Source organism: Ziziphus jujuba, chromosome 9, assembly GCF_031755915.1.
Source record: "Ziziphus jujuba cultivar Dongzao chromosome 9, ASM3175591v1".
In the NCBI taxonomy this organism is placed as follows: Eukaryota; Viridiplantae; Streptophyta; class Magnoliopsida; order Rosales; family Rhamnaceae; genus Ziziphus; species Ziziphus jujuba.
The window spans coordinates 23982550-23994609 of record NC_083387.1 but is presented as its reverse complement, the minus strand read 5'-3'; the positions used below and the strand labels follow the sequence as shown (position 1 = coordinate 23994609).

General features: G+C 32.4%; 1 protein-coding gene across 2 annotated transcripts; it reads left to right on the top strand.

The window, feature by feature from the left end:
• Window positions 1-2315: 2315 nt before the first annotated feature.
• LOC107427529 (BRASSINOSTEROID INSENSITIVE 1-associated receptor kinase 1) lies at window positions 2316-11665 on the top strand. 2 transcript variants are annotated; one of them, XM_016037908.4, is made up of 11 exons: window positions 2316-2854; window positions 3049-3181; window positions 3297-3368; window positions 4541-4684; window positions 6615-6686; window positions 6792-6863; window positions 6961-7037; window positions 8126-8254; window positions 8335-8676; window positions 8920-9314; window positions 11030-11665. In XM_016037908.4, exons 1-11 carry the CDS (start codon window positions 2749-2751, stop codon window positions 11348-11350), a joined length of 1863 nt encoding a protein of 620 aa, XP_015893394.3. In that variant the 5' UTR covers window positions 2316-2748; the 3' UTR covers window positions 11351-11665. The 2 variants fall into 2 exon arrangements, with proteins under 2 accessions (XP_015893394.3, XP_048337168.2); XM_048481211.2 differs by having other exon boundaries at window positions 6961-7040.
• Window positions 11666-12060: the final 395 nt, after the last annotated feature.

Below are 12060 nucleotides of genomic sequence, written 5' to 3'. Positions count from 1 at the left end.
TTTGGTGAATTGGAATTAGGCATTTGTTTTCTTCCATATGGATTTTGTTTGTGCCCAAAAAAAAAAAAAAAAAAAATCTAAAGCCAATAAGGTGTAACATCGATTGGCAGTAAAACCAATAGGGTGTATCATAGATTGGCTAAGTTAATTTAAATATCAATGTTATCAATGTACTGCTTTAATTTTACTAAAAATTTTTAAAAAAAAATTATTTATAAGTAGCTAAAAGTTTAGAAGGCACCTTGCTTAATTTATCTTATAATATAACTTAAAATTTATAAATTGAGTTGTGAAAGAACAAAAGGTTTATTGCTAATTTCGTCAATTTATTTGTCAAAGTATTTAATTACATAGACGTGACAAGATAAAAATAAATAAATTTTGGTTTGAAAGGGCAAAACACAAAATACGTGACAATAGGGGTTTGAATCCTCTACTAAACTTCATGCATTATTGCATTGTATGCTTGTTGCTTTGTTTATTTAACATTTGAGATATATATTAAAAAAATTAAATCCTCTACTTCTATTTTTTAAAAGAAAAATATTAATGGTGAGAAGATAAAATTTCTTCCATCTCCAACCTAAGTAAACAACAACCATAACATATTTTGAAATTCGCCAATTGAACATTACCCACACAAAAATACATCTAGAGTCATTATTATGTATGAAAAATAAACAAAAAAAATATATATATATATATATTTTGTTATGCCCCAAACATTTTTTGCTTTCGATAGATTCGAATTCAACATAATAAATATAGATAGTGGTGCTGGTACCAAACAAAATAAATTAAAAAATTAAAAAATTAAACTTGGCTAAAGCTTTTCTTTCACTTTTTCTATAAAAAAAAAAAAAAAACCAAGTGGTTTAGAAAATTTGAAATTGATCTCCACTTACAATATCAATATATATATATACATACATATATATATATATATATATACAATCCGTCTATGATGCGGACGGTTTCATGCAGACCACAGTATTAGTGATAGTTTTTCATAATATTGATGATGATTTTCTCAAAAATTATCGTTAATACTATAAAAAATTATCACTAATACTACAATTTTCGTACGGATCAACCTAATTTATATATATATATATATATGGAAACCATTTTTATACCCATAATAATTTATCATAAACATTAGTTAAAAGTTTTGGTATAAAAAATCCTCTCCATATATATTTATATATATAAATATTTTATATTGAGATAAACATGTACGGGTGAAAGCTGATAGTCATTTTTGACTATGTCGCTAAGTAGAATAAAATTATATAATATTATTTGTTTGAAATAATAAGAAATTCAAACGCTGATAGTTGACCAACAGTGTTATAGTGTCACAAAACACTGACATATAATACTAAATGCTTATATTATTATTTGATTTGATTTGATGTCAAAGAAAAGCTTAAAGGCTACCAGCTTCCTTCGGGTCCCGATTCGGTTGGGGCCTCAGAACCTGCATGCGTGCGTTCGTCTTTGACCCGGTTTTCTGCTTTCCCTCTCTCTTCTTACCTTTCTGTTTTCCACTCACAAAGTTTCCTTACACGGTTTTCAATTTTATTCGCTTAATTGCAAAAATGCCCCTGTACTTAAAAAAAAATAAAAAAAATCAAAATGGTGTTTGTATTTTTTTTAATTATTTTTTTTAAAGGGATGTTATCCTTCTACTTTTAAAAAACAAAAAATGTCATAAATTTTTGATAAATTTATCTCCAAAGTCTTTTTTTTTTTTTTCGTTGCTACAATTTGACTTAAGAGCATTATATGATATCTGGGTGTAACCTTTTTAGACATTATTTGAAGTATACCATTTCCTCTTCTTTTTAGATAAAAAAATTAATAGCAACCCAATAACAAAAATTGAAAATATATATTATTTTTTAGTATTTGGACTTTTTTTTTTTTTTTAAAAGTATTGATAGTGTAAGATTTAGGTGATAACAATTGGTAAAAAATTAACAAAATTTGTGATAGATGGATCTATTTGATATTTTCACAAAACAGTGTGGCACATTGCTAAAAAAAGAAAAGTGCATGGACCATTTGGCCATTTTAGCACTCTGCTCTCCTCAAAAGATACATTTTTTTGGTTTATAAGAAACTATAATGTTCATTTTTTTTATTATTATTTTTTTTTGCTAACTAATTTAACTTTGATAGTTTTTCTTTGGTAATTAATCCAACTTTCATAAATTGCTTTTACAAAATACATGATTTTTGTTTGTTTGTTTTTTTTTTTTTTCTTTTTGGGTTTTTCAAAATTAAATTAATTTCTATACTTTTGAAAAATGGAGTAGGAAAATTCTTACAAGGGGGCTGCTACTTTGACTAAGAAACCAGACTGACAAACTCGAACATCAACGACTTCGCAAACAGCTTCGCTCCAGACGACACACAGAGCTTGAAAAGCTCTCTCTCTTTCTATTTTTTTGTGCATTTCTGCTTTTTCTCGCTCGCCAAACAAAATTTTCCCGGAAAGTGAGAGGACAGTTGAGGGAAAAGGGGGAAAAAAAAAAAAAAGAGAGAGAAACGGAAAATTGAGACTTAAGAGATTTTTATTTTCCTGAATTCGATTCGGTCAACGGCGCCAAAAAAGAGCATGGTTTGGAATTTGACGAGCTCGAATTGGAATTAGTCGGTCAACGTGGTTCGTAGTTGGGGAATATTTTTGTTTATGAAGTAATGGTTTTGGAGTTGTGAGGGAAAAAAAAAAAAAAAAAAGGAATGGAAATGACGGAGCGAGTGATCTCGGTGATTTCTGCGGCTTCTTCTTTTCTGTGGCTTATTCTGCTGTTTGGTTTGGTGGGAAAAGCGTCTGCAAATGCCGAAGGTCTTTTTTTTTTTTTTTTTCTCTGCCTTTTTGATTTTTTCTCTTTTCTGTAGTTAATTTGTGATTAATTTAGCAATTATTTTCAAATTAAATTGTTCCTCTTGCTCTGTTTGATTGCTTTGCTGCTGAATTTAATTCACCAATTGAAGCTGTTTGGATTGGCTTAGAATCTAAACTGATTTTATCTAAGACAGGTGATGCTTTGAATGCGTTGAAGACGAACTTAGCCGATCCTAACAATGTCCTGCAGAGTTGGGATGCCACGCTCGTCAATCCCTGCACATGGTTTCACGTTACTTGTAATAGCGAAAACAGTGTTACAAGAGTGTAAGCTCATTTTGCTTGGCTTTTAGGAATTTATCAATTCTCTCTGTTACTTTGTAAGTTCATTTAATTTCAATGTGGGTATAGTGCTAAAATGCTTCTGTTTGTGTTGACTCAGTGATCTTGGCAATGCAAATCTTTCTGGTCAACTGGTTTCACAGCTTGGCCAGCTTTTGAATTTACAGTACTTGTAAGTCATACTTCTTTACCTGACTTGGAAGTTTGTTTCAGTCTACTCTGTATACTTGAATTGATTAGCTTTAAAACTCTTTTCTTTATTTCTTTCTTGCTCATTAACATGAAGATTTTGGAATTTTTAAAATTACCATTTTATGCTTGTCGTTGTTAATTATTGCATTTATGAATGAACTTGTTATCGTGTTACCGTGTAATTTCAATAAAACTTTCTATGCTTTTTCTGTGTAGAAATATGCATGGATCAACTTTTGGTAGACCAATTCTCCTATGTTCCACAAGTACACATCTACTTTCATATCTTGGCCTAGAAGAATAAATGGATTCAATGCTATAAATGAGATATCTAGTTAGAAAATGAATTATCTAGGTCAAGTTTTTCTGCCAAACAGACATGAACTTAGATTACTCCAGGCTTTCGATCATCTCTTACACAAGATTCACAAGATTTTAGTCATAAGTCATGGTTTACACTGCAACTTGTATCAATTCTGCCCTCTTTTTATTTTTTACTTTTTTTTCTTATTCCTTTATAGTTTCCCCCCTCCACCACACCCCCCAAACCCCTGTGCCACACCCCCCCCCCCCCCCCGGGGCGGCAATATTAGATACTTGTTCAAAGATGATAGAAGGCTAGAAATAATTTACCTCATCCTTTTGTTCTCTTCCTATAGATTACAAGTTTGTGGAGGTTCATGTCATTGCAAAGTTCAGCTATCCATGACTCTGGTCTGAATTATTTGTATATTGACATTTTCAAGAATTCTAAATTTCCAACCTCTAAGCATAGTCAAGAATGATACGTACATACTCTTTTAGATCTGCCTAAGTGTGATGTTATATTTTTCATAACTCCTTGTATATCTAGAGTGAGACTTTATAAAGCTTTTTTGAATACAGTCTCTTATTCATCAAGACTAGGTATGTTAAAGTTTGGATGTAATGACATTTGGTTCTGTGGGAGTTTATATACTTTTTCTTGTGGTTGTATGCATATGCAACAGATGCAGTAAATTGCATAAATGATTTTTATGCTATCTTCTTTTGTTTCAAGTTCTTTCTTTTCGCCGTACTCAGTATATGCTTTGAATGCTTTATGCAGTTTCATGCTTATGCTGTCATATCTTCCATTTATCTGTTAATTACTGAATCGACTTTTCTTGACAGGGAGCTTTATAGTAATAATATAAGTGGAACTATCCCGGAAGAGCTAGGAAATTTGACAAACTTGGTGAGCTTGGATCTTTACTTGAACAATTTAAGTGGTTCCATTCCAACGACATTGGGCAACCTTCAAAAATTACGTTTCCTGTATGAACACTCATCCTTCACCTTGATTCATTAGTTGTGGCAACTTATGCAGTTTTTATTTTGCTTTGCAATTTTTATGCTATGGTCGGTTCGAACATCTTGTTCCTAATCAAAAATAAAATGGAATGGTGCTTCTTACAGGAAATTCTGTGATTTAAATGCTTGAGAGATTCTGAAATAATAACCGTATGAAACTTTACATCCTTTTAAAACACTGCTTTTATAAGTTTGTTTCAGCCTTATTATCTTTGAAAATGTGGTTGTTGAGGAGAATTTTAACAGTAAAATTAGAGTAAGGTGGATGATGTGCAACACTACATGTGTATAATTTTTTTATTATAACCCTCTATGATAAAGGAAAACTCTGTAGTACCTGTTAAACCAACTGTGCTATGACTGTTTCCTAAGGTTGGGCCATTCTCAAGCAAAGTTGCGGTATAGTAAATATTGTTAAGATTTAAGCACTCGATGTTAAAATGGATGAGGAAAAATATGAGAAAGGTAGTGAGTAATAGACGTGTGCAATATGAAATTGAAAAAATATGGTTGACTATCCTTTATGTTTGTCATAATTACAGGAAGCTACTATTGGTTTGAAAATTTATCGGTTGGTTCTTTTACCTTTTGGTTCAACAGTCTAAGTTTATCATTTGAAACTAATTGTACTCAGAAAATAGGGGAATGAATTGATGAATTTCATAACTACAAGGCTACAAGAGAAGCAATTAATTAACTTTAAAACAAATGGTGACTTCGTATCTATATAGTAAATTTATATACAAATATAAACCATGGGTTTATGCCAGTACAATAATGTTGGAACAAGGATATAATGCGACAAGAATACACATAACAGATAAATTCATTTCCTAGATAATATCAAATTTTGTTTTCTGACATATGTTGCTCATACTTAATGTGGATAATAAGTATGGGCACATCCAAAAGACTTAGGATATGGGGAATTGGCTAAAAAGATGCGAAAAGATAGATATAGATACATAGATAAGCCAGGCAATATACTAGTAGAAATTCTATGGATTATCATGTTTTTTTATCTGAATTCAGTTAGTTTGCATGTAATCAATCATTTAAAGAAATAAATAATAGTAACAAAAATAACCATAGCTTTATTAACTGTTTATAGAAAAACTTTTAAGTGCATTAAGTGAGGTAATTACTTCCATCATTGATTTGTAAGTATTTGGTCTTATGGGTTTCATTTCATTTCTTTTTTCAAGTGATGTTGGAACCAAGAAAATTTTTCTGGCTTTTCTGCCAGGGATCCAGGAAGGATTTCAGCCGGTACCACGGTCCAGTTGTATTGACGTGTGTACTTTAGGCTAAATGAAGATTTCAACATCATTTTTCTGACAAATATTCTTCAGTTGTAACATAATTGTATTTGTAAAATTCATCTTCTTATGCTTTTAACGAAATATTCTTCAAGCTTAAATGCGTGGCTGGATATGTTAGAATAGCATAAGAAATTTTCTTAATTAATAAGTAATCTGCTAAGGCTGAATATTGTGATGAGGTCTGAAACATTTGTGGAGGAGTATCTAAGAGAATTAGTATTTGAGAATTGAAATAGTTAAAACTTACAACCTCATGGTATCTGAGTGACACAATGTGGTTAATTGAGAGAACTTTATATATGTTTTTTTATATGCACTATTACATTTATCAGGAGAATGGAAGTTGAAAATGTTAATATGTTCTTCAAAGCTGTCCATAACCAAAATTATTTACTGTGTAAGAACTGTTGGATTTCTGAAATGGTTTTACTATGTCTAATCAATACCTGTATTTTTTCTTTGATTTTTTTATGTGTTATATTTGTTAATTATTTAAGAATTACATGTCCAATAATCATGAAAGCATTGTTATTGATCATGTGGAAATTAATATTTCATATTCTGTGAAACAGCCGTCTGAACAACAATAGTTTGTCTGGAAACATTCCCATGTCTTTAACCACGGTTACATCACTGCAAGTCCTGTAAGTTTTCATTCTTAATTGTCTCATAAGTAAAAGATTTTAATTTATGTCAATTTTTCCCTTGGATCACATAGTGCAACAATACAACATTCTATGTGAATGCAGGGATCTTTCCAACAACTTACTGACAGGAGATATTCCAATCAATGGTTCTTTTCAATTATTCACTCCCATCAGGTTCACTTGAAGCATTTCTTTTAATTCAACTTTCTGTAACTATTGTCCATGTGGACCTAGTAAAATGCTGTGCTGATGGCTAGTTGCTTTCTTGCAGTTTTACTAATAACAAACTGAAACCACTTCCAGATACACCACCCCCTCCTATTACTCCCACACCATCAGCTCCTTCAGGTGGTCAGTAAATATTTATATTGATTGACAAGTTTATTGTATTATTATGTCACTAATTTCATTTGGATTTTTTTTTCCCCATAGCTAATAAGTAATGAAATAAATGTCAAGTTTCACCATCCTATTAATCCCATATCAGCATTTCCTTAAGATGGTCGCTGCTTATTTTGTAAATACTAATAACTCAAAATTGACCTGAGAGTTCATTATATCAGTTATGCCTTGAATGACAATTGGAATTTCTTTGCACATCTTTGATACTTTCTCATCTAGTAGATATGTTTTCCTGTCCATGAATCTTTCTTGGTTAGCAAAAACATGAAGAAGCTTCTATACTGCATTTTACTTTATTCCTCCTTTAGTTTGCCGGTCTACGATGATGCACCTTGTGGTAGATTTAGTTTTGAACACCTTCTTGTTTTTCCAGATTTGGATTTGAAAAAGAACATATAGGTGTGATAATTGGATGATACTCCCAAGAAGCTCATGGAGCACCTGCACCTTACATCTTGACCTAGTTTACTGTTTAATAATGATAAAAAGAATGAAGACTATTTTAGATCATAAATGTGCTGAATGCGACTCACCCCTTGCGTTCAATTCTTCCAAAAGATTATAATCTTTCTTAGCAGTTTTCTTGTGCTTACACATTATAGAGGATTGAGGCAGAAGAGAAAGAAAAGAGAGAGAAACTATACTTGGAGCATTGAACTGCTAATATTATTTGTTAACTGGAGCTTAAGTTTTTTAGAATGGATCCAACTATATGTAATCATTTCAACAAAACTCATTTTATAAGTAACACTCCCCTCGTGTATAGGTTCATCCAACAAGAAGACCAAGCCTTATACATGCAAAGCAATAAATGCCTAGAAATATGGGCATATAAAATAGGATTGGCACACAAGACTGAAATTACTAAGATAAAATACCATGTTAAGTTACCAATGATCCTAAAAACATATGCTATTAGGAAGTGCAACTATGTATATCAGGCCAGCACCATACATTGTAGTGAACAATTTCCCTTGGATCTGTGCTCTTATGACATGTATAATTTATCTGTTTAAAATCGCAAACTATTTTAGGGAATAGTGCAACTGGAGCCATTGCTGGAGGAGTTGCTGCTGGTGCTGCTCTGCTTTTTGCTGCTCCTGCAATTGCACTTGCTTGGTGGCGACGGCGGAAACCGCAGGATCATTTCTTTGATGTTCCTGGTTGGTCAATTAAAAAAAGTGTCTACTTCTATTATAGTTTCATGTATACGATGTGTCTAACTCATCTACCTTCTTTGCAGCTGAGGAGGATCCAGAAGTTCATCTGGGACAGCTCAAAAGATTTTCTCTCCGTGAGCTACAAGTTGCAACAGATAGTTTTAGCAATAAAAATATCCTAGGTAGAGGTGGATTTGGTAAGGTTTATAAAGGACGCTTGGCTGATGGTTCTCTAGTGGCTGTAAAAAGACTGAAAGAGGAGCGTACTCAGGGTGGGGAGCTGCAGTTTCAGACGGAGGTAGAAATGATCAGTATGGCTGTGCATCGTAATCTACTTCGACTACGTGGATTTTGCATGACACCTACTGAACGGTTACTTGTCTACCCTTATATGGCTAATGGAAGTGTAGCATCATGTTTGAGAGGTATTGTCATTTGATTTTAACAATCACAGATTATTTTAATTTCTCAGAAACAACCTGGTTTACTTAAACTGCCATATGTTTCTTTTACTGATATGTGTGACATTGTGTCTTTATGGTGGCCATGTATTACAAAGTTCAAAATATCAAACTTGCAAATATCAAACGTTGAATCCTATGTGGCCTATCTTGCTTAAAATGTGTTCTCTCATTTTCTCTTAAAATTTTATGTATGCTTGATTGTAGAGCGTCCTGAATCCCAGTCACCACTTGATTGGCAAATACGGCAACGCATTGCGTTGGGTTCTGCAAGGGGGCTTGCATATTTACATGATCATTGTGATCCTAAGATTATTCACCGTGATGTGAAAGCTGCAAATATATTATTAGATGAAGAATTTGAGGCGGTTGTAGGAGATTTTGGGTTGGCTAAACTCATGGATTATAAAGATACTCATGTTACCACTGCTGTACGTGGCACAATTGGACATATAGCACCAGAATACCTCTCAACTGGAAAATCTTCAGAAAAAACTGATGTTTTTGGATATGGGGTTATGCTTCTTGAACTCATCACTGGACAAAGGGCTTTTGATCTAGCTCGGCTTGCAAATGATGACGATGTCATGTTACTTGATTGGGTATGCATTCACTGTCTTCCTCTCATAAATTTTGATTTCAGATTACATTATTTTAAGCTAAACAATATTTCATGGCATTAGTTCATTTGGATCATATTAAATATGAGGGACAGTTTACAGTGTGGATGCTCTAATTTTAGAAGGCTCTAGTTAAGACCTTATAATTACAAAATCAATTCTTTATAGGACAACTAATATGGAGATCAACAAAATTGACAGAAGAAAACTTTGCTTGCAATTGCCAAAGGATAGCCTTTTCTATATTTTATCTGCACTTGAGGTTTTCCTGTCAGTTTATTAATCTCTACTGTCCTTTGTCTAATGATAGAATTCAATTTTTAATTGTGTTAGAACATTACATGAGCATATATAGAGCCCAACTATTCCTAACTGTCCAGTGGCCATGGCCATTCCAGAAATGTAATTAGGGAGGGACATTTTTGACATTATAGTATTGAACAATGGGGAAGTCATAATAATTGTCCATGCTAATATTTAACTTTCCATTCAGTATTTTTATGGTTAGTCTACCTTAGGTCTTGTTTTTTACATTTGTTTAATAGTACACTCATTGTAAATACTATAACAAACTTTTCTTGTCAATATTTACAATTATGATTATAACAAAGGTTGAAAGAGGAACTGCCACTAATGGGATTTTACTACTATAGAGTATATTTACTAATAGGTTTTTAATTCCCACCTTTATACACATGAAATAATGTAAATTGTACGGAAACTCCTATAGTTGATTTTGTTAGTAGGCCACGTGCATTTAGCAGGCATGAGAAAGTCAAATTGCACCTTTCAGTTTTCTCTAGAATAAGTGTTAGTATATTGTGATACTCAAAACTGCATCTTAAATAGGAAAAATAAAAGGGGTCCTCTAATATGGAAAGCCATTACTACAGATGCAACTTGTTTGGTTTTTAATAAAAAATAAATTGTGCTAATGAAACATGATTAGAGGAAAATTTTGCACTGCAAGAATTTTAGATGATGTTTCTTTTTTTGGGGCATTATTCTTATAGCCCACTTTTTCTTTGCCTCTTAAATTGTTTATACTCATTCTCTCATATATTGAGAGAATCTTCAACCGAATATTGTTTTTTTCTCTCTACATTCACTATAGCTCCATAACAACAGCAATATTGACTGTAAAGATACATACTTTCGACAAGAAGTTCAACTACTTTTTCTTTTGAGTTGTATTTAATTTTAATTATGAAAAAAGATATTTATAGATCTTGAAATCAAAGTGTAGGATCAACTATAATTTAAGCTGTAAGGTTTCATTTGCTGCTAATGATAATGGTGTTCTTGTCAAAATGTGTTTTGCAAAATGTATCATTTTTAATGCATGTTCTAGAGCTGCAGAAGACTGAATTAACAGTGCTGGTTTAGGATCCTTGCAAACAAATCCATCTGTTGGTCTGTTTAAGCTTTATATAATTGAGCTGAACCAGATGTCCATTGTGTTTGGTGCCTGTTTTGGTAATTGATGATAAACTGTCGACCTTTATTTTTTTCGTAGAATATTGAATTTCTAAACTCAACCCAATTCCATATCGTCTCCTGTGGGGTTTTGATGTAGTAATAAGTGGTTCTTTTGTGATTGCATATTAATTCTTCTCAGTAGCACTGTACTGAGGAAGCTATTTCTTGTTATCCTGTTGAAGCTGGTATGACTTCCCTACATTTTCTTCTTGTTTTAGGTGAAAGGACTCCTGAAAGATCGAAGGCTGGAAACACTGGTTGATTCTGATCTACAGGGAAATTACATCGACGATGAGGTAGAGCAGCTGATCCAAGTAGCTCTACTGTGCACGCAAGGGTCCCCAATGGAACGGCCCAAGATGTCAGAAGTTGTAAGAATGCTTGAAGGTGATGGCTTAGCTGAAAGATGGGAGGAGTGGCAGAAAGAGGAGATGTTCCGCCAAGACTATAATAACCATAACCACCATCAAGCTTCTAGTTGGATCGTGGCTGACTCCAGCTCACAAATCCCTGCAGATGAGTTGTCTGGTCCCAGATAATTAATCCCCCTCCATGATTCTGTCATCATTATACATACAAAGTCTCTTGGAGGCCTATTTTGTGTATATGATTTTCTTTCTTTTCCTATTTGTTTTTCATTTTAATTTTTGCTCATGTCCAGTTTGAAACACTTTTGGGGTCGGTGTTGTAATTTTTATAGGGTTTAAGTGATACCATGAAAATTATGTGCTTAACAAACATGGCATGCAATGGCCAAAAAAGCACCCATCGAAACTCATTTTTATATATACATAGATATGTATCTAGAAATTAGTCAAGTCACTTGAATAAATAGATTTTTTATTTGTTTTTAATGATCTTAAACGCTGTTTCCTGATGATTTGTCTTTGGATTTGAGTATTTTCGTCGAGCATTGGTGGAAGTATTTGTTTTTTCTAATTTCCTATTAGAATAAATGGAAGTTTCTGGAACACTAAAGGAATTATTAAATAACATATATTTATATAGAATCTAATTTTCTATGATTAGTGCCTGAGATATCAAAAACAATTACCAAAATATATATCAAAGATTTATGCGTTAATAGTTTATTACTAATTATATTTGTAAAAGAATTTTGACAAACTATTATGATTTATATATTTTAAATTACTGACAAATGATTAAAATATCCATTTTAGAGTGTTTCAATCTTACGCTCAAATCGCGTATTGGTCACGGAAAAAATAAAAAAAAAAGGAAAAGAAAA